The sequence below is a fragment of the Dromaius novaehollandiae genome, chromosome W, assembly GCF_036370855.1.
Source record: "Dromaius novaehollandiae isolate bDroNov1 chromosome W, bDroNov1.hap1, whole genome shotgun sequence".
Lineage (NCBI taxonomy): Eukaryota > Metazoa > Chordata > Aves > Casuariiformes > Dromaiidae > Dromaius > Dromaius novaehollandiae.
In genome coordinates, this window is record NC_088130.1 from 19,935,904 (window position 1) to 19,962,966 (window position 27,063).

The 27,063-nt window shown below is 41.2% G+C and overlaps 1 protein-coding gene across 1 annotated transcript in view; it reads right to left on the reverse strand.

Moving 5' to 3' along the window:
• The window catches only part of LOC135324241 (SHC-transforming protein 3-like), a 58,917-nt gene continuing 31,854 nt past the window's right edge, over positions 1-27,063 (reverse strand). Inside the window, exons 3-12 of the mRNA XM_064500059.1 lie at positions 25,691-25,754; positions 22,859-22,978; positions 19,703-19,756; positions 15,330-15,381; positions 11,107-11,233; positions 9,806-9,959; positions 7,627-7,723; positions 6,487-6,681; positions 3,987-4,282; positions 1-255 (exon numbers count right to left, since the gene is read on the reverse strand). Coding sequence (XP_064356129.1) covers positions 127-255; positions 3,987-4,282; positions 6,487-6,681; positions 7,627-7,723; positions 9,806-9,959; positions 11,107-11,233; positions 15,330-15,381; positions 19,703-19,756; positions 22,859-22,978; positions 25,691-25,754 — 1,288 coding nt within the window. The 3' untranslated portion in view covers positions 1-126. The remainder of the gene's footprint in view (positions 256-3,986; positions 4,283-6,486; positions 6,682-7,626; positions 7,724-9,805; positions 9,960-11,106; positions 11,234-15,329; positions 15,382-19,702; positions 19,757-22,858; positions 22,979-25,690; positions 25,755-27,063) is intronic.

Genomic DNA, 27,063 nt, shown 5'->3' on the forward strand with positions numbered 1-27,063 from the left:
AGAAAACGTACTGATGAAATATATATGAATATGCTTTTTTTTGGTTGTTAATGTACATGTTTTCAGATCTGCAATATCCACCAGTGATAGCTTGCAAGTTACAAAAGCTAAAAGAGTTATCTAGAGTCAGTGTTTCCTCTCAGCAGGCTGCTGCAGGCAGAGTTCACTCCCAGAAGAAACTATTGGCAAATTATTCTCAAGGTGATGGTTGATGAGATGACTTATGCTGTCAAAGACACGATCTTTTGTACGAACCTTTAAAAAGAAGGATGCAAGAAAAAACATTAAAGAAAGAGCAAAATACTACTTTTCCCCCTCAACTTTGCACTAAAATTCTTTTAGAATAAAACAAAACAGTTAATCATGTCTTTGTTTCTTTATCCCCAGTCTTCAGAGATTGATCCTTCTCCCATCAAAATCCATGGAAGTTTGGCTGTTTCTGGAGTAAACTCGTCTGTGTCTTACTCCTTCTATTCTCTCCAAATAAACATGTTGCTTGCTGTCTGTGGGCCAGCTACCATAAATAGGCCTGCCTGAAAACTTTCTGAACAACGTTTTATTTCACTGAAAGCTGGAATTTTAGATCCACTTTTCTTCCTCCAGAAATGACCTACTTCTTTCAGTTATGTTTCCTTTTTCATTAGAAACAGCTGTCCCTTCAGAGAGACCTATAGAGAGATGCCAGACCCTGATTCTTCTCTCCATGCCCCAGTGACTGTGTTTTCCCTCACAAAGGACTTCGTCTTGAGATGCCAAAAGACTTGCCTCACTTCTGCTTGAAAACTCCCTTCCCCCAGAAGTGATCCAGCTGTCATTTTTGTCTCACTTGTGTTTGTCCTGTGCTGCACAGTACCCACTTGGGCTTTCAAAATTCAGACACTTCAGAGAAGGGAACAGCATTTTTCTAGCACATTTACCAGCACTATATATTATGAAAATATGAATAATATAATGATTATTCATATATATATATATATAAAATGACATCCATGAAAAGAGAACACTGATATTGCAAGGTCAAACTGTCAAAAGTTAGGGCAGGCCAAAAAGTAATTTCTGTTACAAAATGCAACTTAGGACAAGCTGTCACAAGAAAAATAAGCAATAAACAACCTTGATGCAAATGATGTCATTAGCTCAGTGGACAATAGCAATGCTGCTGAAGAAAACCATCAGGTTCTCGTGATTTCTGAAACATACCTCTGAAACATCAGTGCCTGTATTTATTCAAACCCATATTTTCAAAATTAAAGGATAGCTTTAAAACAGTGCCAGCCTTCATTATCTGTATTCACGTGAACACCTTTCCGGTCAGTTCAATTCAGCTGAGAGTGTCCTCACCATAAAACAATATGCTCTGCCATCACCAAAGTTTAAGCTCTCATTCTGAATCCAGTAAAAAGCCTGCAATCTTCAGTTTTAAGCATCACTTACTTTGAACTAGGGGCCCTTTTTGTGAGCTGGACCAGGGTAGAAGCAACAGGACAGTTAACTCTGCTCTCAAAACAAGGCTTTAAGTGTTGTAACGCATCACTGGCTAGTTTTGTATGTGTTAATGAATGGCCAGGCACTCTCTGTATGCATGAGTTTCATAAATAATTATACCAAGGCCACACAGAAGAAACACAAGCCACTGGCACACTGCTCAGGCCTGCTATACGCTTGCATTTTATCCACCATGCTCCACTCTGATGAGTCACAAATAAAGATGCTCAACAGCTGTGCCTGGACCTACACAGACAGCACAGCTAACCTAACTACTGCCATAGGAAACTGGTTCTTACCAAGTGGTGCCTCCTTAAGTGGACTCCTGCGAGAGCAGGGTCTTTGAAGCTCCCATAAGCAGCAGAAATAACCAGCGAACTGTCCCAAGCTCGTGCAAGATGCTGCGCTGCCCACTTCCTCCTGATCTTCACCCCAAGGACATGAAGCGCCTGCTAGCATGTAGAAGTACTCAGGCCTGTTCAGAAATGAACTGTTTCATGTTTGGGCTCCTGCCTGCAGTTTTAGTTGCAGTTAGACTGCCCCGTTCCTAAATGCAGCCACTACTCAGTTAATCCCCAGCAGCCTCCACTTAAACAGCAGAAGCGGTGGGAACAGAGTTCAGCACTCTTTGTCCGTGAGGACCAATTAATAGGTGTTTGTGAAGCTTTCTGCAGCCATTGTGAGGCAAGTACTTTAGTTCTTTATCCAGCATTTCGGGGGCTTTACTGGGGGAGACAAGAGATTCCTGATGGTGTTACATCCCCATTGCATCAGCTGCCTGTCCTGCTGAGGGGCGGCAGGAGGCAGAGGTGCCTTGCCAGGGGCACATCCCACCGTGACATCCCGTTTGCTCCAACAGAGGAGCAAGCTGGGAGACTGGCTTACGGCAAGGACAGTCAGGATAAGAGTTTCCCAGCCCTCTCTGTGAAGTATATGTGGATGATGAATCAAATTCCCTAGATGCTACCAGATAAGACACCAGATTCTTCCTCACTGCGGATAGGGTCACCAGGAAGGCAATGAAAGGGGCCCAAGTTCTAGCAAGCTCATTCCCGGGCAAGCAGGGCATAGCCTGAGCAAAGGTGCAATTGGGAAATGGGAGGAACACTTTGCCGCACCAAGCCTTTTGTACGGACAGCTGTTGTTATTCTCTCTACCCTACCCCCCCACCCCCCCCACCCCACGGAGAAAGGAGGCGGTAGGGAAGGCTTTGGGACATGGTGGTACATTACCAGAAGGCTGAGAGATGGATAGACGCAGACAAGAAGCAGGTCCCTAGGCAGGGTGGGCAGCAAATTAATGCTGCCCTTAGAAGCAGTGGAAAAAAGATGAGGGTCTGTATCCTTCACCTACACCAGCAAAATGGCCTGGGGCTCACAGAGCCTCAGTACTCCACGCCACTAAGGACAGCAGCAGGCATATATATCCTTTGCCTCTCAGAGCACCCAGTGGCCTGCAACAGCTATTTGAGCATTTATTTTGAAGAGAGAATTAGGAGGCCCCACTGAAGAAGTCACAAAATAGCCGGCAAAATTTTAGCGAACGAGACCCCTCTCTAAGAGGCTTGGTGCCCAGTTATCCAGGCTGGTGTCTCAGTGAAGCCTAGGACTAGGCAGTTGTTCTAGAAATAAATGCTTAAAAACATCATTTCACTGCCCTCTTGTGGCAAATGTAATTACAACAAGTATCATGGCCATTTCTCATTACAGCATTTATACTCTGCAGGATCGACACAATTCTGCTGGTCTTCTGCAAGTTTGTCAGCTGAAATGGATGCCAGCAGGCCAGCTGCTTTCCTGGAGTTTCTCAGTTGCTTTAGAGCTTGTCATTTAAGGTTGTCCTTTACAAAGAAGAGGAGTTGCCAGCTCTCTGCTACCAGGAGCCAAGAATAAAATATGTGGCAATGCTTTAGGTTGTTTCAGATGAGGTTAAGCCTCTGCAGAAGCATGACAGGAGAGCTGCAGAAGCTGGAGTTTCTTCGCCCTCAAAATTCTGCTGCCGAGAAGCTCCCTTCCTCACCTCAGGGAGCCCTTGCGCTGCAAGGAGATGGAGCAGTTTTGTCCCATTTGTCTCCCAGGCTGAGGGCAGGAAACATTCCCAGGAAAAAAAAATGGCCTGGATGGCATGGTCTATATTCTGGCTGACAGAGACAGTGCGTGGAAATTTCAGACACAAAGGCTGTCTTATGTGCTGTCCTATCAGCAGCTTCTCAGCCAGAAGCCTAAAAAAGTGACTTAGTTACACTTTTGAGGCCAAGACAGTATTACAGTGACAAAGCTTGACCTTGATAGCAAAACAGCTCCTAATGCTCCCTGCAACATGCAGAAATCATGCAGTAGATCTCCTAAACATCAAGGAGAGAATTAGAGATGTGATGGCACCTTATATGAGGCTGTGATTATGACCAGGTCTGAATAAGCTGTAAACAAGATTAAACATATTTAGAGAAAATACATCAAGTTAGAAACATCCCGCAGTATTATTCAGGAGTCAGCACTTACAGTTCCTTCTGGATCCACCAAAAGAAGATGCTTGGCTTGTCCATTATGCATGCCAGTCAACACATAAGAGCCCGGATTCGTGGTACTTTTCCTCACAAGGAAGTCTCCACATTTCTTTAGCAGCTGTTCTGCTTCTTTCCTGCTCATCTCTCCTTGATACCAAGGCTCGGTACTCAGCTCCTCCATTATAGTCCAGTCTGCTGCTCTGGATAAAAGAGGACTGGTACATTCAATGGAGGTGGTCTTATTCAACATGGGCTCAGACGTTTGGTTTTTGAGAGCATCTTCAAATGGTTCTGGTTATAGACACAGAAACAAGTGCAAGATCATTCAGAGGTAAATTATATTGCAAGATAATCATATTCCAGTTGTTTTTAACTGTATTTGTTTTGTGTAATAGCTACTTCCTTTTATCCTTATGAAAAACTAAGGGAAGATGTATTGCTAGGCCCACCAATTTATGGAATACATTAAGACTGCAATACATTAAAAATATACAGTATGCACAGAAAGATGCTGATAAAAATCAGCACCAACCTTGACATGAGCTTTTGAAAGGTACTGATGAAAAGTACTGATTCTATTTCAGTAATGGCAAAAATAAGATATTGTCAACAGTTGTATTTATAGGCTCTGATACAGAGCAAAACTCTCCTTTCCTCTTGCCAGTTACGTCAGACAATTTCATTTCAAATAAATTGCATAATATGGGTAGCCAAAGTTATTATGCTCATATCTGGTCCCTCTTCAAACAACATATTCATTTAACAATTATGCATTACTGAGTCTCCAGCCTAAGGGGATGTCTAGAAGGGATCAGTAGCCCTTATTACTCAGCCTACTCTTCTTCCTAACAGACGCAGGCTAACATATTTACTGTGATTTAGCTAACTGAAATCATCCTTGAGGAAGCATCTTCTAAACCTCAGCTAACCCCTGAACTCAATCTTACTTTCTCCAGATTGGAATGGAAAGGTGTGTCATTAAATATCCCAACAGTCTTGCAGAAAGAGGTCAGTGTATGCTTCATTATATGCTGTACTGACCTATCAAAAGGTATTTTCCCTTTCACACTTTCATCTGATCAACTAGTATTAAAAAGATAGGTTGTTTTGTGCCCATTAGATTCACCAGAGGACATCTGCAGAGCAGGACCAGGAAGCAATACACCAGCTCAAAATAGACTACTCGGATGGTAACAGTATATAGTGGTTGCGTGGGGCCACACAGGGGTTAATTTAGCTCAGAGAAATAGGGTAAACACTATGCTGTCACAGCTTGTTGGTGCCTCAGCTAACTCTTTAAATCCAACTAAGCTATGTCTTTACTACACTGCAGTCTGCACAAAGCCCAACACATGTTTAACTTGACAAACCATGTTAACACTGGGCTAGCTGACACATTTTCTAGTACCATTTTTCTCCCTTGTGATCCAATGGTTAATAAAGATTAATGCAGGCTGGAAGATAAGAAATCAGTTTTCCTTATTTTTAGGAAAAGAATGTTTATAAAATGGAGGGAAGTGTGTGCATGTTTTAAGGACATGGAACATGGGAAATCAAGGTTAACCTCCCTCATTTCAAAGAGCAAACTTTTCTCACTGAAGATCACTCTTCACAGATAGGTACCGTCTCTAATTTTCTTCCCTCCTGCTAGAAAGCACTGTCAGGCATATCTCAGCAAACGCATTCCCGGAGGACAGTTTTGTGTGTATTGAACTAAGAGAAATGTAGATATGTTATTTTACAAATAACATATAGGCACCGATTGCTTTGTCTCACTGCCTTTTAATAAGGTGAACTGAATTAAATAAACTATGTGTCAGCAATTGATTGGAGGTAGGAAGACTGGAACAACAGGGAAAGTTTTCTGCTTTCCCCACCCTTTTTGCTAAATATGATCTGTTCATGTCTGAGAACAGTATGTAAGGATAGCACCAACATCAAATTATGACTGATGCTTAGAACATTATTTTAAGGTTATGGTTATGATACCAATTTCATAACAGCTGACTTCAAAGTTAAAACAGATAGCTAGATGGGACTGTAGGTCTATCCAGAGCATGGGATAAAATGTTTTTATAATTTCCCTTCCAGCTTCTTTGTTGCACCAAGTCTCCATAGCACAGATTTGCTACCTAGTAGCATATTGGCAGGGCTGGCAGGAGCTAATTCTCCAGCCACTCACTCCTTCAGTCCCCTTCAAGAGGAGGCTCCTGATCTTCTTTCCTTCTGACATTGTTGTCCATGATGCTAAGGATAACACAGGCTGCAACTCAGCTTAGCACACGTCTAATACAAACTAGCTTCAAATCTTTGGCCACCCTTATTTTGAACTCAGTCAGAGATGAACAAGCACCACAAATTCCAAAAATCACCATGAATCCCTCAGGAGAACTAAAATTTCATTGGGGGAGTTACTGAATTCTTTTAAGACAAAATAAATCTGTGAATATATTGGGTCTCTTATTAGGAAGGGAACGAAAAGGGAAGGAACTCACTCATGTCAAATAGATCCTTTCCTGGGCTGCTCTCTTTGGTATTATCTGTTGTTCCAATGAAGGTACTTTCAGCATCTGGCTGAAGTGCCAATAGAGCTTCCATATTTATATGTTGGGTGTTCACATATGTTGGCATCTCTGCTGTCGGGGTTACTTGTGATTTCCCTTCTGGCATGCTATAAATATCCAAAGATCCTAGAAAATTCAAAAGATTTTTTTTCTTTTTTTATATTTGATAGAACATTGTTTTTAGAATGACCAGAAAATATCACACATCATCACCACAGTTTTAAAATTCCCTGGAATGGGAGATGAAAAGACAATAACTGCTGAGTCTAGTCAAAAAAAAAATGTTGATGAATGAAGACAGAACTGTGTGTTTCAGTCAGGTTTTTTTTCATGAGGAAAGTGAATTTTTGAAAATAAAGACTGTGAGTTTCAAAGCTGACACTGTGTTGGGGAGTCATGAGAGAAAGAAATAAAATAAAATCCCCAGATTCGTGCAGATTAGCAACAGAGAACAAATTCTGGCACTTGAAAAGAAAGTGTCCTGGGAAACACAAAGCCATCAAGTAAATGTGGAAAGGGTAAAATTTCATATAGATATTTTGACTGATGTGATTTGCTTATAATTCATAGACAACAAAGACAGGAAAATTATGCATGGTTTGTTACTTACAAAGCGTTTGTAGAACACAGTGCAAACACACACACACACACACTGTTCTACATTTTCAGAAGGGTTGCTGATTTTAAGCAGTTCCTTTGGAAATCCTATGTTAAATATCTATAAGGGGTGCGATTTTCAAAATGGACCAAATGGCCTGCCTTTAAATACCATGGGCTTTTAAGACATGGCAAGCCAGAAAGGGTTCAGAGCAAGCTGAAGGTTGGGGGCTACACAAATTATGAACTATTCTGCAAAACATAAGTTTTTATGAAAGTGTGCATAAAAAAATTTGTCCAGAGGTACTTAGCAAACACTTTTCACTGAAATCAACACTAAAATTCATGACAAAAGAAATGTATCATCAACAAAGTACAGATTATTGCCGTTAGACTTTGAGGCATCAGGCTTTCATGCACTTTGCTCATCCGAGACCATCTGCGTTATTAGCACCTACAAGTAGTGAAACTCACCTTGTTTAACAGGCCCATGATGCCAGTCTTCACTAAATTTGTCTCCTAGGTGCCGACTCTGATAATAGGTTTGCTCTCTTCCCACTCCTGCTGCAGACTAGAATGGACACACACACAAAGAAATCTTCAACTACCTTTAAAACACTGGGATATATTATGAGTGTCTTTGAAGATTTCCTTGGTTGTATTCTATGTACACCCACTCTTCATTTCTGATTCATCGTGGTGTCAGAATATATATTTCATGAATGCATTTGTGTAGGAGTAAGATAATACTGGTTACCTTCATGTAAACTTCCCTCCTTCCTGCTTTTACTAACCCCTGCAATCCCAAATGACATATCATCTCCTTCGGTACAGTTGTCTTCACATAGTGAGACCTGACAAACCACCCCTGGGACAAGTGCTCCACGGAACGCAGATGTGGGATCAGAGGATGCCCCAAGCGCCCTCCAGAGCACCAGCAGGAAACTCATATCGGTACTAGGGATTCAGCCAGTTGTTGGAGGGAGGATGCTTTCTCCAGAGAAGGCCCCTCTGGCATTTAAGCGGAGTTGTGCTGGATCTGAAAACTTGTCTTCAGTGGCTATGCTGATACTGCAGTCAACTGTCTGACAGCAACGCCAGCAGAAATATCCAAGATGACTTTAAATCAGAGATTCAGGTGCCACTACATCACGCCTCAGCACCACAGAATTCAATGCAGGATGCAAAGCCTATATAGGGCCCTAGCTAAATGATGACTGCTACTGAGTTATTAACATAATTAACTGTTAATAATGACTGCAATAGATTGTTTAAACAGTTCTGCATCAAATCCTTCCCAGGTTGTGTGCACTCCTTACTATACCGGCCTGCTGGGAGAGCAAAAAGACTAGGGTCTAGGCTCCAAACACTGCCATGTGCCCCTGCATAGGGAAGTGCTACTCATCCAGCTCACACTCCTTGGGGCGGTGTGAGACGTACCAAGGGCTGAGAAGGGCCCTGCTGATTTCCCCTAGGCTCTGCAAGGGCCACCAGCTAAGCCTGCTCAGCCACATCAAAAGCACATACTGCAGGGTTCATTACACTGAATTGCAGTTCTCTCTCTTGTTACATGTAACAGTTATAATGAAGGGGTGAGGCAGGAAAGAAAGAGGTGAGGATTTCAGCTAACCAACAGAACTTGGGCTGTTTTGATTCTAGGTTTGTTGATATTGCCATTGCCTTAAGTCAAGGTTCAAAGTCCTTTCATACCAGCGATCAGAGGTGACATGAAACATGTGGTATGACAGTGAGGGTGAGCCAGGAGAATAGCTCTGGGGCTCACAGAGCCTGCCAATCAATGAGAGGAGCCCAAAGTTGTGATCATTCAGTAAAAAGGCTAAATTTTGAGTTCTGATGCAATGGGCAAGGCCCAAACTGAGGTGCCAATCTGCAAGCAGCTGGCTGAGATTGGTTAAGGCCAGTGCCTTCAACAGCACTTTTAGAGCTGGTCCAAAAGGAAGCAAAGCCCACTATCCTTGCCGCTCACAGTTCTGTGAGGGACAAGGATAGGAGACCTTCAAAGTCCCATAGCTAATGACAGGAGTCAACAGATGTTAACCAACAGCTCCTTCCATCTAGCAACCCCACCCAGGGGCGTGGGAGCCTTCGATTCCCCCAGCTCCTGATACCCTACCCCACCATGGCTGATTCCACTTACACAGAATAAAAGATCACCTTTCTTTTTTTTTTAACTCATGCTCATAAGTAAAAATGCAGTAATCAAAAGAACATGAAAGAGTGATCCTGGCTTGCCAGATCAAAATGCCATCTAGTCCAATATCCTGTTTCTTAGAGTGGCCAAAAATAAATGAAAGAGCAGGGCAAAGATTTATGATGGATCTCCCATATATTCTCCCAGACATCATTTGAAACTCACTGAGCAAACTACTAGAAAAGTAGTAACCCTCAGTAGACTTCTCTTCCTTGAATCTGTGTAACCTTTTAGTATCGTGAAGAACTCACCTCCTTTTGCTTGTCCTGAACCTGCCTAATTTGTTGCCTCAAAATCATTGATGCTCCGTGATTCAAAAGGAAACTGGCCACACATGAAGAGTTGTGAGCTATAAATGTTCCCAATGTGTCCATCTTAAAATACACTTCACTTTTCAATTTTGGATTAGCAGCAGGAGGGCAGAAGTGCAATTGCACTGACCTGAGCTGCATCCGCAGCAGTGGGAAGCCTCGCTTTGAGCCTGGCATCAATGAAGCCGCCCGGAGGGGGCATTTTATTGGGGATGTTGTTGTAATAGGGATGTTCTGCTGCGTCTCCCTCTTCCTCCATCCACGGCTCATCAAAACTCTGCATCCTGTAAGAAAGTGACTGCTTTATTTTGCCCATCACTTGCAAAGTGCTCACAAGTACTTGCAGCATGTTAGGACTGTCTGTCGGGGGTCACTATTGCATATTATTTTGACAATTCAATTACACTTATAAATCAGGAAGGAATGATGGATCAGACAGCAGACCCCCTCTGTTTAGACAAACTTGACCTAAACTCACTTTGCAACAGATGAATTTCTTTATGCTGACTAAAGGATGTTTTCATTCAGCCTTAATAAGTGCCATTAAAAACTGAATTAACAAACTATTGTATTTAACCTTACTGCAGCATTTGTAATATTGTTACTTGATTGACTGACTAAATTCTAAAACATTGTCTTTAATTATGGCTGCTCTAACACAGATGTAGATCTGGAAGAGCTCCATGACGTTGAGAGATCAGATTTGTAGTTTCATTCTACATTTAACAGTCATTTACACCAGTCTGAAGTGAGTATAGAATGCTTCCAGATGAAAATAAGTGGCATTTTATATTTGCCATGCACTCATTTTACTTTCATGTAAGAAATCACACAGGGTAACAGCTCACTGGATTTACACTAATGTTAGTGAGTATATACCAATGCATTTCAAACCCACAGCTCACTAAAGAAAAGAAAATGTTATACCCCAGCTTTTTATACATACATAAAAAGACAGCTTTTGCATCTTCCAGAGAGGAATGCAGTCAAAGCCTGTCTACAATACATTATATTCCTAAAAACTTCACCCTGGCTAATATCACAAATAGTGAAACGTCACTAGTCATTTTGAAAGCCCAGTAAATCTAGTTTACTGAATCTAAATTGACAGAGCTGCTACGACAGCAACAACGAGGAGGAAGTGCCACACAAAACATCCATTCTTGCCATCCAACACTGTCTGCTAGCTACAATGGAAAACACATGAACATGCCTGTAAGTTCACTGTAAAATCCATATTTAAACATTCTTTTAAACTGACTGTACTCCTTTCATATTCATTAGGCAAACCCTGCTTTGCCAATTCAGCAGAAAGCTCTTATTTAAATATTTAAGTCCTGTCCTTCTCCAGCAATTTGTCCACAGCACATTTTACTAAGTAAATACAAATCTAAAACAGATTCTTTAGCAGTCTTCTGCAGTCGTACTCACCTGTCATGGAAAGTAGGCATCTTAGAGGGACATCGTAAATATTGCTTAAATCGAAGCTCAAAGGCTTGCCCTATGGTGCTGATGACATCCTGCGCCAGGCCATCACAACACTCCAGGATATGGCAAGCTAAATGGAAAAGATTGGCACATGCAAACCATTATTTATGTTACAACTGGGTGCATTAACCTATGACAAAAGACTGACAGGTCAGGCATAGCTGCACTATTCATGGTGTGCACATTTCAAAAAAACCCAAATCAGCTACAGTGAATATCAGACAACGGGGCTTTTAAAGGTTAAATAGAATTGCTATGGTCTACACCTGCAGTAGGTGAGACCAGAAATCAGTTCCACAATTTTGACAGGTACATGAAGACAGGAAACCTCATAAAATTTCACTTGTTATTACCTCAATGCAATAGGTTATATGAGAACTTGGAGCTTTAAATTGAAATTATAAAGATATTAGTTGATAGTAACAAAAAAATTCAGCTATTCCAAGCTTTCTTTGCTTTCCTTAATTTTACCCCCACTTCAGTTTTAAAAGCTACTCATTCCAAGTTTGCAAAGCCCTCACTTTGAGTTTCTAAAATTTCCCAAAATACAGGCTCAGAGAGGATGCATAACTCGGATACTTCCCAGATCTTGGGCCCTGATATGATCCCAGTAAGAGAGGACTGCTGCCTCTTCCTGCTTGCCATGGAGTCACTGCTAGCAAACTGTGGGAGCGCTGGCTAGCGCAGAACCAGGCAATTGGCTTATTCCAGCACTTTTGTGCACCGTCTCTCTGAACCTGCCGTGACGGGGGCAGTGAGGACAACTGGCAACACAAGCTCTGTCCTGTGGGAGACTGAGAAACTTCTATCCACTGTCTGAGCAGCCAAAGCAATCCCAGTTTTAAAAAGAGAGTGGCTCAGAGGTATCATCCTATGTGACAGCATACAGAGGCAAACTCATGACGGTTTCACCTGGAAGTGTAAGAATGTAGATGGTTATTAAGAGCTGGAAGCTGAAGGGCTGAATCAATGCCTCAATGATATTAAGAAAAGCCCAAGCGAGTTCATATTCTATATTCACTGCTGGACAAGTACATGGTTGAGCTAGAGCATGGATTGCCAACGAGGATCTGGTTGTTTTCTAAGCCCTCCTATAGTACCATGGGACCTTACCCAAAGTTATTAACTTCTGTCTCCCCTGATCACTTTACTAGGTTTGAATATAAGTTCTTCATTTAGCATGCCGTTCTGCATTTTAGTATGTGTGCAGTGCGCAGCTCACTGGAATCAAGAGCTTTGGATGCCGATGTCCTACAAATAAGGGTTGCGCGCAAATAATTTGTGTGCAGCTGTGTAATTTTGTCAGTTAAAGCTATATAGGAGGTGAAGGAGATTTAGCAATGGCCCCCCAGAGGCTGGTCTGCTGGATGGACTTCTGAAGAGGCCAGAATAAAGGGCCAAGAAACCTGCAGCTATGCAGGGACAGAGCTACGAAGGCACCAAACTGTCGCTCCCTCATTAGCAGCACCAGAGGTGCCATGAGATGGTACCAGTCACAGTGCTGCTCTGCTAAACAGATCCAGAGATGCTCTCACCTTACAGCATCTGCTGTGCCCACCAGCAGACTGAGGCAGTATCTGATTTGGGAGAAATGTCCCTGACTGCAGGTTGAAAGTGGATTTGAAGGCACACATTGCTTGCTAGCAGCAGGCTATTTGCTGTTTGCCCTCCCTGCACCACTGTTGGCAGTGCTGGACAATCCATCCCCAGATAAGGTGCAGTCATATCTTCATGAATGTGGACTGAAAGAAGTTAGGGCAGAACTATGATTTTTTCCACCCTGTAACAGGAGTGGGTATTTAGGGAGGCTACATCGCTTGCTGCTAAACCTGCCTGGAGCTGAAATGAACCATGAGTCATTTTTTTTAAGTAGTTTCAGTAGGTGACATAATGAATAACCTGTTTCCTTGGATACGTGAATGGACTTTCAGCAGGTAAGAGATGTGCTTCTTGTAAAAGGACAAAAAGGTTTGGCTCACATGAAGATGCTTTCTTCTGTATGTTATAGCAGAAGACGGACAGCCTTTAGCTTGCTAGATGCAAAATATAAAACTCTAAGAAGAGAGCTTTCCCATCATTGGGAAGAAATGCATCTAATATGCATGTGCAAGCTCTCTTACAGCATGGGTCTTGCCATCAATAATAGCAGCAGTAACATTTTCACTAGATATGGAAGCAAATTTGAACTCACTTCTAACATGTTTTGCAGGTAACATAAAGACTGACCAAATGGCCAGTGATGGTGAAAAAGGTGATCAGGATCCCTCAGTAAGCTAAACTCCTTAAAAAGCAAAATGCATTTTAATACCAGCCACATGCAAAGTCACAGATCTGCAGACCACTCATGTATACACACAGCAGGGAAATCTATCGTGCAAAACTCTAACTCTGAAGGATTAAGGATTGTAGCGTAAGAGAATTTCACATGAGAAAAAAGGGCTACACTGCAGCACAAAGAGCTAATGAGAAAGCTGGCTAATGAAGAGGACAAAAGCAAATAAGAATAGGAAGGTGCGATCTCTATTACAGATTAGTGAGACATACTAGCATTGCTCTACATTTTGAAAACAATGCAGAAAAATTTAAGATGGAGGAACAAAAATGATTTGAAGGATGGAGGACATGTACTGCAGTTGGAGACCTACAGAATTCACTCTGTTAAACCTTTTGTAAAGAAAACTGCAGGGCAACTTGATCACAGCATATAAATACATCCATGGGAAGACAGTATCAGGTGCTTAAACTTTGACTCCTCAATCTGGGATACACCAGCATAACAAGAAACAGTGGCAGGAAGCTAAGGCTAAACAAATTAGTTAAACAAGTTAGCTATAAGGAATGTAGTCCATGAAATAGTTTTCAGATAAAATCCATTCACATAGGAACAGAAGATGGAACACAGGGGTCCTCCAGACCTCTAGGTTGCTACTGAGATCTCTTGGTGTGACTAAATTAATCTCCAGTTTTGGAGAATGGTACAGCTGAAGAAAAGGTGTTGAAAGCAGCTCTACAGTCTGGTGCCTGAGCCTTTTTAACAAAAGACTCATGAGGCTGAAACATGCAGGCATGGCAAGGAACTGAACCATCTCCCCATCTTCATCCCCTCATAAGTTTTCTAATCGTTTGACTTACATTCAGCATATTAGTATGTTTAGTGCAGGTATTATCTATGAGCTAACACTGCCGAGACTGGACATTTCTGCACATGAACACAACAGGCTGTTGAGGTATCTAATTAAATAATTAAATAATTTAAGGTCGCAAAATGTGGAAGCTATTGAGTTAGTCATGCCCCTGGTTAGGTGGCAGCTAAGAGTTTGCAGGGCTGGGATTTTGGAGTTAAAGTGTCTAAATTCTGCAGCAATCCCATTGGAAGTGCTTGAGTCTTTTTTTGGAGCTAGTCTTTTTTTCCCATGAATCCATGAATAATAAATAGCTTCTCAGGTACATTATACAATAGTCTGTACTGTGCATCAAGACCTAGTGATGTTTTCTGCATTTCAAGTGGAGAGTGTTTTCTGTATGTATTATTTCAGACTATAATTTACACTTTTTATAATTTACCTTTATTTTTGAGAAGATGAACAGGATCTCAGTCTTTGAAAACAATCAACAAGAGGTGCCTTATTCCTGACTGATCTCTATGAAAATAATAGAACTAGGCATTTCCTTGAATAAAACTTCACTGAGAAAGAGGACAGCCTCCAGCAAGTTGGCTGGAAAGCTCACTATTTGATAAGGAATCTGATGCTGTCAGGAAGAATTAGGCATATACTGAGAAGACCTAACAGATCCAGCCTCTTAATCAGAGGACTTAATCTGAGGACTGCTTAGTCCTTGCATCTTGATTGAGTTTAGATATGAGATAGCCATTGCCTAGAAGCTCACACTGCCAAGACTAGCAAGCTCTTGATTTAAGACATGAAGAGAATCTAAGTGATATTTGGAGATGAACCACAGCTAAGATATGTTCTAAGTTTCAGAACCAGCTTGTGTATGGTTGCTCCTTATTGCCACACAACTGTTCCATGACTACCAAAGGCAATCTTTTTATTGGGCTGTATTTATTTTTTTCTGAAAAAAAAAATGGAGTAAATTATACTGTGAATAATTCATGTTTCTCAAAGGAAAAAAAAAAGATGCCAAATAAGACATTTCTAACTTACCTCGCCGATTAACAGGGTCCTTAGCTACATATGCAACATAATCAGTAGTATCCTGTCAAAAAATTAAGATATCTATAATGAATGCAAAAAAAATGTTTGCACTGAACATAGGAAAAGATCATAGTCCACAATGTACGTATTCTTGTGGGTAGCATCTCAATATGATATGTCTAGCACTACAGTTATCTACTGCTTGGAAATCTGCAGCTTCTTATCTACTGCAAAAAAAATTTATGGGTTTTGGTACTGATCCCATCACTTTGCTTTCCCCAGAGTGTGAAGCTATTCCAACATAACTTATAAATCTCTTCCACAGCCTTTGAAAATCAATTAAAGAAATTTAGCAGGATTTGAATCAGGCCTCATTCAGAAAGGAGTAGAAATTTCAAGTCCTTATCTTCAAAGTACCTGAAGATTCGGGTTCAGAATATGAAGCAATCAACTGATCCTCTGGCAGAAAGGGTGGGATTAACGGCCCTGCTCCTCAGAAGTAATGAAGAGTCAGGTTTATCCATGTGTGACAAGCAGGTGTGTTTACTTTACTGGCTGCAGTGCCATGTGGCACGGAGGTGCTCAGCCATGGCTTGGCTGTGAGAAGCAGCCTCCCCAGGACACTCTCCCTAGCCCATGGGCTGCTCCCAGCAGTCCCCATTCCCACATGCCAGGTGGGTTTTCTGGCAAGAGCGGGCTCACGCCTTCTCTGCTGATTTCTTGCTTGCTCACCTCCTCGCTCCTGTGTACAAGCAGAGCAGACTTTTATCGTCCTGCAGATGAAATGGCAAGGCCAACGCTCTGGGGAAATGTCAGGTTTACTGGCACATCTAGAAAATGCCAGGTAGACTTGATTCAAATAGAAAGTTGGTTAGAGCCATGATTTCCTGACATGCCTGGCTAGTCATGTCTATCTAAAGCTAGCTGAGCCAGATACAGGGTACACTGCATTTGGCAGTGTAAATCTACTCAAAGCGTTCCCAGGGGACTGATCCAAGACCATTTAAACATATTATCTTAAGATCTAATGTCACAACACATACCAGTTTTGAATTAAATGACAGATTTCTTTAACTGAGCCTTCTCTAATACAAGCACACACATACCCCTACCAAAACAAACCACTGTGCTGTGACACACACAGTTCCCTTCCTAAGGAGGGGATAATGGAAAGGATGAAGCACATTCATGGTTATGATGACAGATGCGTAGCCATATCACTTAATGCACTATTGCAAGGCACTCAGACACAGCAATAATGAGGTTGGTGGGAAAAAAAAAAAAGAAAAAAGAACAGAGGAGAATAGCCCTAGCTCTTTGTCTAGTAGTTTCTTATGCATCCAGTGACATAGTGTCTGGGCAATGACTTCAGTGGAAATTATGATGCACGTCAACAGTAATGGGGAGAGAAAAGTGGCTATGTCTATAATAGCAAATAAAACAGAGGCAAGGTGCAGGCCCGAGAGTTGTCCCACACTCATCCATACCATTTCACTGTCAGTAGTCTCCCCTGCTTGGCTGTGCCAGTTCCCCAAGCAGTGCCTTGAAACCATCCGAGGGAACGGCACAGGCCAGGCACCTTTCCCAAGCAGCCAATGTATGAAAGTATGGATGCAAATTGTCCTGTGCTGTTTGGTCTCAAGGCATGAAGACAGTCCATAGATCATTTTTATTTACTGGTATAGATATATCTAGTGAATACATTTAAGCTGAAGATTTATTTCATAGTCAGCCATTCTGAGTGCGGGTGTGAGAGACTGCAACCACCCACTATATGAACTAGGTCTTTCATCTAAAGCTCCCTCAGATTCAAGCTCACTCTGACAAACCATTTAAGGAGATGAGAGGGGCATGTTGCATGGTGGCTAAATTATGAGATTCCCATCAAAAGGCTACAGAGGACTGAGCTGATGCAGGAACTGGTCTCTGACATTGAAAATCTTACACAAAGTACTGAGGCCTCAGCTGAAGACAAGTGTGAATGTGCTGTATATTAAGCCTAAAAGAAACTGTATTGTGGTGAAAACATTTGGAGGCATCAGCTGGACTGAAACGGCTTGCAACTGAAAAAATACTCTCCTCAAGGATTTTGGAGAGAGCTGGCTTGTGAGATGTCTCTGAAATTTCAATAGGCATCTCGAAAACCAGGTGTCTTGTTTAGCAGCCTGGAAACAGCCACCAGAAATGATCATGGATGAAAAATGTTTGGTGTATCATAAGGGAGGCTGGAGAGAGCTAGAGCAGATCCAAACACTGTCTTGGAAGTGAACTAAAAATGATTCTGAAATGCTACGTAAAAGGGTTTGGTGGAGCCATTTTAAGCTCACATGTACTGACAAAGCCTGAAACTATCTGACTCATTGCAAAGGGGAATATTGCAAAAATATATGTGGTACTCAAGCTGCTCTCCAAGACTGTGGAACACTTTTCCAGGGGATATATTTTGAATGATGAAGGTAATTAATGCTTAGGGAGTGGGAGGAAAGTTGCAAAGCTAATTGCTGGCACCAATGTGTGGCAGATACCCAGAGCAGAAAATCAGATGGGGTGAGGAGTAGGGGGAGTCTAGCTTCCAAATAAACCAGACTTCAAAATGTAATGTAAGGGAAGTATCCCCTGAAGAAGCTTGGGAACCGATCTGGGCTTCTCATGTCTAGGGCCTTTCTTCTTCCACTTTAAATCTCAAATGAGGGAATGAGCTTATGAGCTGGTGTCCAACTGTGTTTGGGGGATAAGGTTTTTGTGATGGCAGTCCTCCACCAAGTAGAAATGATTAAGGGTTGATGAAAGTTGTCTGGATAGTCCCCAGATGGGTTAATAAACTGTGACTTAAATCACATCCTTTGCATCGTCTTCTTTCCTGTGCACTCGGGACAGAGGAACCACCTGCTTTATGAACAAGCTTTTTTGATTTAAAGTTGTGCCAGATACTAGCCCGCTGAGACAAGCCTGTAGAGCATCATTAGATACTCACACCTACCCTCTCCACCCCCAGGATGAGATCACCATGCAGTGGTCTTATTGGGAACGCTGCTTTATAATTTCACTGTCTTCCACGATGCAATTTGATTTCTCTGGTAGCTCACTGACTCAGTAGCATGATTTTTATCTCTCTAAAACATTTGGAAGAGCTTGTTTACTCCAAATCCAATCGCTACTGCTGCTGCTCCTCTCCTCCTTCCTGGTAAATCACTCTATCAGTGGGCAGTGTGCAATGGTGTTTCCAGGACTCAGCATTTGGGATGGCAGATGGGGAGCGAAGAATCTTCTTACGGAGGCAGGGAACTGTGCTAATCACTCCTCTGCCCACTTCAGGAATTGTTCATTTACAGCATCCATGGCAATCTGTTGTATTTCAAAGCTGCTGTTGATCCATTTTTTGTTCTCAAAATTATTATGATATGATGTCTTTTTTCCTTCTGGACCTTCGCTGAGTTCAGCAGAGTTATACCAAGACTGAACTTTGCCCTTATGTTTACTGAAAGTAGTGAAATGAAGAGAGAAATTGCCAAGGGTCTTCAACTTAACGGAGTTAAACGGAGAGAAATAACTCACAGGGCAGGCTAGAAATTGCTTGACCTGTATTATATGACTGATTAATGACAGATAATTATATGACTGGGGAAAATGCAGATACATTCAATTAAGCTAGATTTAAAAGCTTTCAAAGCTCTAGGGTACGAGGTGAGCATTGTCCCTGTTTTAAAATTCTCCCACTTCTTCCTGGGTGAGAAATACTTTTGGAGCCTATTTAATATGACTTTGGATGGGCTGCTCATAAAAATAGGAGAAAAAGCAACAAGCCAACGTCTGTCTTTCGATCTGCATGAACCAAACACGTAGGTGTATCTGAAAGCTTGGCAAAATTAGAAAGAAAGATCCAGGCTTCTTCTGAGAGCCTGTCTTCAAACTGCATGTGTGTAATGAATACACCTGAAGGCAGTATTTAGTACAGTCTTCTCAATGTACAGTTAAAGATGAGAAGAAAAAAAATACCTACATTGCTATAAAAATAACTGTAACATAAGTCTATTACTGCAAAGAGAACAAAATGAAAACAGTCAAGATGAAAATTCACACGATAGCCATCTGACTATACTACATTGCTCTGAAAAACAGAGCCCTGCTTATCAGTTATTATATGAATGCTCGCAGCCTTTTGATACTTTTCATTTCAGTCATTCAAGGAGGAGGATTTATGACTGCTTGTCAGTGGTTTCCTCAAAAAGAGTTTGATGGCAACAGTCAAGGAGAATTTATGAAACAAGAAACAGGGGCTATTGTGGTTATATTTTCCTTTCAGTAAGCTATGCAATAAATTTTGGCACACAGGCCTCATAAAGCCATATCTATGTGGGAGAAAGCTTTAAAGAAATGCTTACCGGATCACCTCCAGATGCAAAGGAAATAGATTGCATATGGTGATTTGCTATGATCTGTGCGGATCAGAAAAAAATAAGAACAAGTTAGTAGGTTTTCTCATACAGTTTACCCTTTTGATTTCTTTTTTTGGTTTATGTGGGGGCGAAAATCCAAAACCAAGATCAAAATAACTTCTGCATTTCACCTACAGGGAGTGTAAAGAGTAGCATGATAATATAAACAAACTTAAGGATGAATGTTTTTAATCTGGTGTTCTTTGAAACCTAGCAGGACACAGCGAAATTGTTAAATGTGCTCAGAACTCCAGTAAATCATATAGCTCTGTCATACAGTATCTTTGGAGAAATTTTAATCCGCTAAGGCTCACTTTCTTTATTACAGTAAGTGATGAATGGAGCAAAGGGTCCTATTCATCAAAATACTTTTCTGCTGATGCCACCCTGGTGAAATCAATGAAATCACGCCAACCTGCACACCCGCTAAGGATCCTAACATTGCTTCCAATACCTACTGTGTCATGTTATGTTTGAGATAATAAACATAAATATGTTTGCAATATGCAAATAGAATTTTGAATCTAGCTACAAATCTAGAATTACGGTCACAATCTCAGGCACACTCTAGGGCATTCGAAATGACAAAATTCAATTTGTTTATGTAGAGTTTGAACTAATATGATATTTCTGTGGGAAGAGACAAATTGTCATGAACCTCTAATACAAGGAGAACAGCTCTGCTGTATTGCTATTTTGAGACTTAACTTACAAAATCTTTTAATAATAAAATCGTGTAACAAGCCAGAACGAAATGGTCATTTTAAAGAAAAGTTTGCTTGATCATTTGAGTCATAGGAACGATACCACATAATTCACTCATTATAGGAGAGGGCCCTTACTTAGAAATCTAGAGTATGTGACAATAGTCATTTGGATCTTAATTGCTTGCTTTGGAGAAGGTGGCATGTACTATAGAAAACCTGGTTTTGGGAAAACAAGAAGTTATAAAAAATATTCTCTGGGCTCTTTTCCCATCCTGCATCTTAAAGACCTGAAATAGCAACTATCTTCCCTGAAGAGAAAAAAGCCTGACATGAGTTTCTCTGGATTTTGCCATTTCATGCAGTCAGAAAAAAATAGACAAGGAGAAAAATTCTTTCATATAAAGTTCCTTTTTAATACTGCTGCTTATCTCATGGCAGCCTCAGAAGACACGGTTAATTTTTAAATGCTCAGTGGAGGACCATCATTCCCTTACTCCTCAGTGGGGATTTCCTTCTCATTTTTTCCCATAAAGAGGAAGTGATCTTAACATCAAAGATGAACTAATATGGATTTGTTGCACATTTAATGTCATTTCTATCTAAAGCTGTGCAAATAACCTGATCTTTCCATTCAGCAGCATAAAAAATAGAAATTATTTCAGATTGCCTTAAAAATTAATTTTCCAAATATTAAAGAAACTGAAAGGTGTTTCAAACTACCAGTTCAAGTCAGACTCTTTTTTTTTATTCAATCCCAAAGCTAAAAATTTTAATTTAGCTTGGGGCAGGGGTACGCACACAAAAAATCTCCATTTATCCATCTCTACTTAAAATGGTCACAAAGCTTCTGTGCAGGGATGCAAGCAATTGCTCGCCTAGTGCCCCAAGGGCTGACAACACTGCCTTTTCCCTCCTTCCAACTCCTCTGGGAACAAGAGGCTATTACAGAAGTCCAGGCTGTCTTTCTTGGATGGGGCCTTGAAGGACAAAGCTGCTGGGCCAGACTTATTTTCAGTATTCTTAGAGGTACCTGAGAGCTCACGTTTTAACAGCTCATAGGCTAATCAAATGCTTGGCAGAAAGAAGAAACAAGGGAGATCACAGCCAGACTGTGGATCTTTGAGAAACCAGATGTTTCCCAGTCCTCCAGCATCCAGACCCAATCTACCTCAAAAAGAATGATGTGAGAGAAAGATAAACAATTCTGTCAACTCTCTTATATTTCAGTTCACTGGAAATTATTTCATCTCCCGTCAAGAAAGGCCAAAACATTTCGGGGAGGATCCTTCCCTGGGATAAATCAGTTTAATTCTATTTCTACCCTGATGCCAGCTGAAGACAAGACCACTTTCAGGGCTTGGCATTTCTTTAACAGATCTTATTACCATCAAGCTCCTGTGCTGCTGACTGGGGGCAACTGTCCTTGCAAAAAGCCCTGCTGTGCATATTCCACAATACAGCTCCAAACTGCTACAGCCAGCCATAACGCTGCTCTCACAGTCTCTGTGCTTTCATTGTAGAAGATTACAACATTTTCTAAATGAGGATAAGAATGAAGAAAAGATAAATTGGTAGAAACACAATAATAAACAGCAAGCTTTTAAATATATGTCATGTGTAGCCTTTCTTATCCTTTTATCCTGAGGCTTCTGAGGACAGCAGGGAGCTTTTTTTTTTTTTTTTCCTCGCTAGCTGTATCTGGGCAGAAAGTTGCGTGCCTTAACACAGTATGTAGCTCGCAGCAAATAGCACAGCAGTGACTACGCAAGTCTGCCTGCTCTGTCTTTATATATACACTGAGCAAGGCTTTTTTTCTCATCTCATACATCATTCACAATCCACTGCAGTGATTCCCCAAAGTCTGTATGTACCTTCAGCACAAAGAAGAAGAAATGGGCTGGTTGAGAAAGGCTGCCTTGTCTTTCTAAAAGACAGGGCATTTCACTGCACTGAAAAATCCCTGTGGCTGTATTTTTAGCAGCGCAGCGCCTTAGGAATAGATTGCCCTTTAAGACTCTAAATGGGAAGAATGAACACCAAATTGGGGATGCACATTCATTTCTTTAGTCACCTACTCCATCCTTAACCCTACGGAAGTTTGTAACTGCACCCAAACAAGAACTCCTGCCACCAGAAAATGCTGTTTTATGTTGTAAGTCTGTTTACAGGAAAACAGAGCTACTTGAAACATGGACAAAAGAAAATAATGCATCTAAGCTGTGCTGAATACTTAAACAAACTGTGACTCCTACTATGTTTTATATTTTGTTTTCATTCACTTTATAAATGTTATTGAGGAATAGTACTTTGAGCAACTGACTATTTTGGCAGACGGAAAATAACTGCTCAACAGGCTGTTCATCAATAGCTTCACCAATTACTATGTTAAACTCACCTGTTTCGTATCAGGCGTCATGAGATTTAAACTGGTGGTGGAGATATTCAGCATTATGCTCATTCCTGCGAACTGAAGATTGCTCTTTCCCAAGATGCTAGAAAGAGCTTTACTTGGTGGCTGTGAGGGGAAAAAAAGCACATTTTTGTTCTCTGTTCATTTGGGCTGAACATTTATTCTTTGCCGAGTTAGCTGAAATCTTAAAGGCTCCTAAAAAGTTGCTGACTTTCCAAAGATCATTTCATTGGAACAGCTGTTTCCCCTTTGGAGATCATTCTTTATTTAACAATAATAATCATAACAATAAAGATAATGAATAAGCAGGTACGCATCAACACTTGGCCTAAAAAAGTATTTTTTTATGAAATAGTAGAGTCTTAGCCTCACGGGAGCCAAGTAAGCAGAGCGAGAAAAATGTCTTAAGTCAGTATCTTAAAACAGGATATTCTTATCCTGGAAAAACAACTTCAGCTCCTGGAAAAAAAATCTGTTGTTTGCTCTGCATCTATTGACTGCTCTATCCTCTCTCCACATGGAAAGCGGGGCTCCTGTGATGGGAATATTGATGGGACATTCACAAATAGTTAATCACAGTGTCCTTACACTTGTCACTGTGGCAGGAGGTATAAGCCCAGCCATGGGCAAATAGCTATGTATGCTGGGTCCAGCACGCAGCTAATGATTACTCCTAACTGGCAGTAAGTACAAAGCATGGGAAGCCAGAAGGGATGTAATAAAACTAGCAACTTTTGCAGGCATTTCACTGAACTTGCAATGATGATAAGGTGCCCACAACCTTGGAAAGATTTGTCCCTATTAACAGGCTGGACACATGTGTGCCTTTTTACTTCTTACAGCTAACACATATGCAGTTCCAGCTTCTTTTCTTTCTGTTTAATTTATTAAAAATACACTATCTACATACTTCTTCTGTGTAGATGTAGAAATGTAACATTTGTGCTGCACTAATGTTAGTTATCATCTTACAGAGCTAGTATTTTCATTAACCCCTCTTTAATACAAGCCCTTTTGAATACTGCTGTTTCTCTGGAGCCATTTCTTGAGCCCCCCAATTCTGAGCTCCTGCCTGAGGGTCACCTCTCCACAGTGTGGGAAATGCTGTGTAAAACTGGCCCAAAGAAGTACATTTCACTTTAACCACATTCGTAAACCAGAAGTGGCAAAAATATGAGAAGTGATGAAAGTGCAAAAGCTACCTGTCTTTAAGATTTAGCTGTAATTCTGTTGCTGGGCAAAATTTCTCTGCAAACAGTGGGCTTATTTTTAAAACAGTGTATCTTTTCAACAACTGATAAGCAACGCAGCTTCTAAAAACAGCAATACAGCAAGGTGTCTCATTTGGCACCTTGGGACTCTGTTTAACCTACTTTTCCAGTCATACTTTGTGTCAATGTTCCCCTTTACTTTCAGGTTTAAAAATGAAAACCAAGCAGAGAACCTAAAAATGCCATGAGATATATTTGCAGGGAGGGGGGACCCTTAATTTCTGGGGCAGTTTCCATTATGCTGTAATAATATATGTTGTTCCATCACCTTATTTTTCCAGGGGCAGATTCCCCACCGCACAAGCGGGGTATCTGTCTCACCTTTCCACTAGGATCCTGCCTAAATAGCCAGGCAGGTAGGGAAGCAAGCAGACATTTTCCTTCACCTGCTTATTCTCCTTCCGCACCCAACAGCTATTAATAACACAATAGCTACAGTTAATTGCATTCTACACTCCTCCCCTTAGCCTTGCTTCGAATTAAATCCTGGCTTTGCTAGCAGGTTTGTGGAAGTACAGGCAGCAGAGCAGAGAATAAACCTGGTGTGGCCAAGACGAGGAGTAAGCTATAGGCACAGCTTTGTGCGAGCTGGGGGTCTCCTAGCGGCATGGCTGCAGCAGCACCGAGCTCACTGACAGGTGCCAAAGCGGAAAGGTTGGGCCGGTCCCAAAGCTGCCAACACATCCTAACCGCCACACCGCAGCCTCTCCTATACCTGCAGGCTATATGATCGGGCAGGTTTTCAAAGCTCCAGCTGCAACAGCAGTCAAGCGATCTCCCAAAGGTCAAGCAGTGCAAAGCAGCTCTCGGTCCCGCCTGGTCGAGGGGCAAGAGCCAGTGCCAGCCAGGCTGTGATGGCCGGCAGCACAGCGCCGAGCCAAGGTGTCCTCCGCTCCTCGCCTGCAGATCCTAACTCCTGCTACACAAACAAAAGCACAGTAATAACTGTGTTAGGCCAAAGACCATCTGTCCCGCCTTCAGTGCTGGCCACCAAAGAGCCAGCAGCAGATGTTTATGAAAATAGTATCAGAAACTGAGAATCACCGGGGACGTTCTCTCCATTTCCAGAAACCAACAACTCAGGAGCTTCCTAAACTGTTGAACAATCATCACCAGAAGGGCTATCCTCCATGCACTGAGCTAATCACTTGCAAAACTATTTATGTTTTTGGCCTCAGCAATAGCTTCCAGCAACAGTTTCCACAATTTACGCATGCACTGTATGAAAAAGCATCCCCTCTAGATTGTTTTAAGCCTTCCACCTACAGCCTACAGAGGAAAGAAAAAAGGATTTTCTGCAGTAGGTACATAAATGCAAGTGACAATCATTTCCTAGATGTACTCATACTTCTAGATGCCTATAAAAGAAGATCCTGACCAAAAGGGCGACAGGCTACACAGAGTGGGTGAAAACAACCTATACTTTAAATGATTAATGATCTGCAATTCTCAAAGCTACTTTAAGCTCACCTGCCTGCTGTGCCTGGTCTCCTCTGTGTTGAACTAAGAAAATATGGTCAACTTTGCTTAAAGAAAAGAAAAATACCTTTCGTTTCTTGAAGGCTCCTTTGGCACCAGGCACGGCTTCACAAACACGACTGATTGCTTCCCTGAAGAGACAGAAAAAAGCTTTACAGCAAATGGATGTGTGGGTTTCTTCATTATCCTTCTGAAATGCACTGGAAGAGAACAGCTCCAGACGGTATTTGTATTCACAAGTGAGGACAGTGAGTGGGTCAGTTAGCTCTCTTCTCACCACTAAAATAGGTGTCATTCAAATTTAGATTACTCTACTCTAATGCAGAAAACACTTAATGGTCAATGTTAGTGTAAGGAACAGCATCTCGAGAACCACAAATGATAAAAACATTCCTTACGCCATCAAAAAGAACTTTTCTCATTGTAATTTAGAGTATTTACTTTAATACCTTCTTCCAACTCTCATTTTTGTATCTTATTAAATCATGGGGAATCTGATAATAAGAGATGTCTTTAAGAAACATTGCTCCAGACCTTTTTTAACCTTTTTGTAATGTAAAAAGTAGTAACTATCATTTTTTTCTACTTACTGTACACTTGTATAGTCAGAGCAAAGCCTCCTGGCTTTACATATATCAGAACCCTAAAATATTCCTGGTAAAATGCATGTCGTACATGATACATGTGACATATATTTTGACACAAACTTTTTAACTGATATTTGTTCATTATGACCCAAACAATATATTTGTGGCCATATTTTTACATGGTAAAGAAAATGAATGCCATTAACATTTTTCTTCAGTTTTCTAATATTGCTTCATTCTTCCCATTATGCTAATAGCCTAAGTGAAGCAATGCATATTGAGAACAAATTTGAATTAGGAGAATAACTAGATATAACCGGAACTTTTCCAATCATACAGCTACAAACAAATCTTTTAGATCCTTTCAGCATTTCAGCAACAAGAGATGATCCAAGTAGTCGAGTTGATCAGTATTTAAAAATTGCTACAGTGCATGCACAGACATTCCTGTGACAATTAGCAACACTGCTGTAATAGATCTGTCCCATTAATTGATACTGTAAGACAGAATGGCTCCACGGGGACCAATAAGGATCTCTGCAAACTATAGTTTAACTGTTCTAAATATTGATTGAGAGCCCAGACCATTAACAGTATATTATAAACAAAAACAAGCAAATAATATGTATTTTATGCAAAAAAATACAGAATATGAGATTATGAACTGCAAGCTGAAGAGCTGTCAAAATAATCCAAACCTTGAAACACAACCTTGCTAAAAATACTAAATGCCTTGAATGTAATGCCATGAGCGGGACAGTACTTCAACTATACCCTAGGTGAATACATAGCATTATCAAAGGAGTCAGGAGGGAGAGGTCATATATACTAGCATTCAATATATAATGACCCA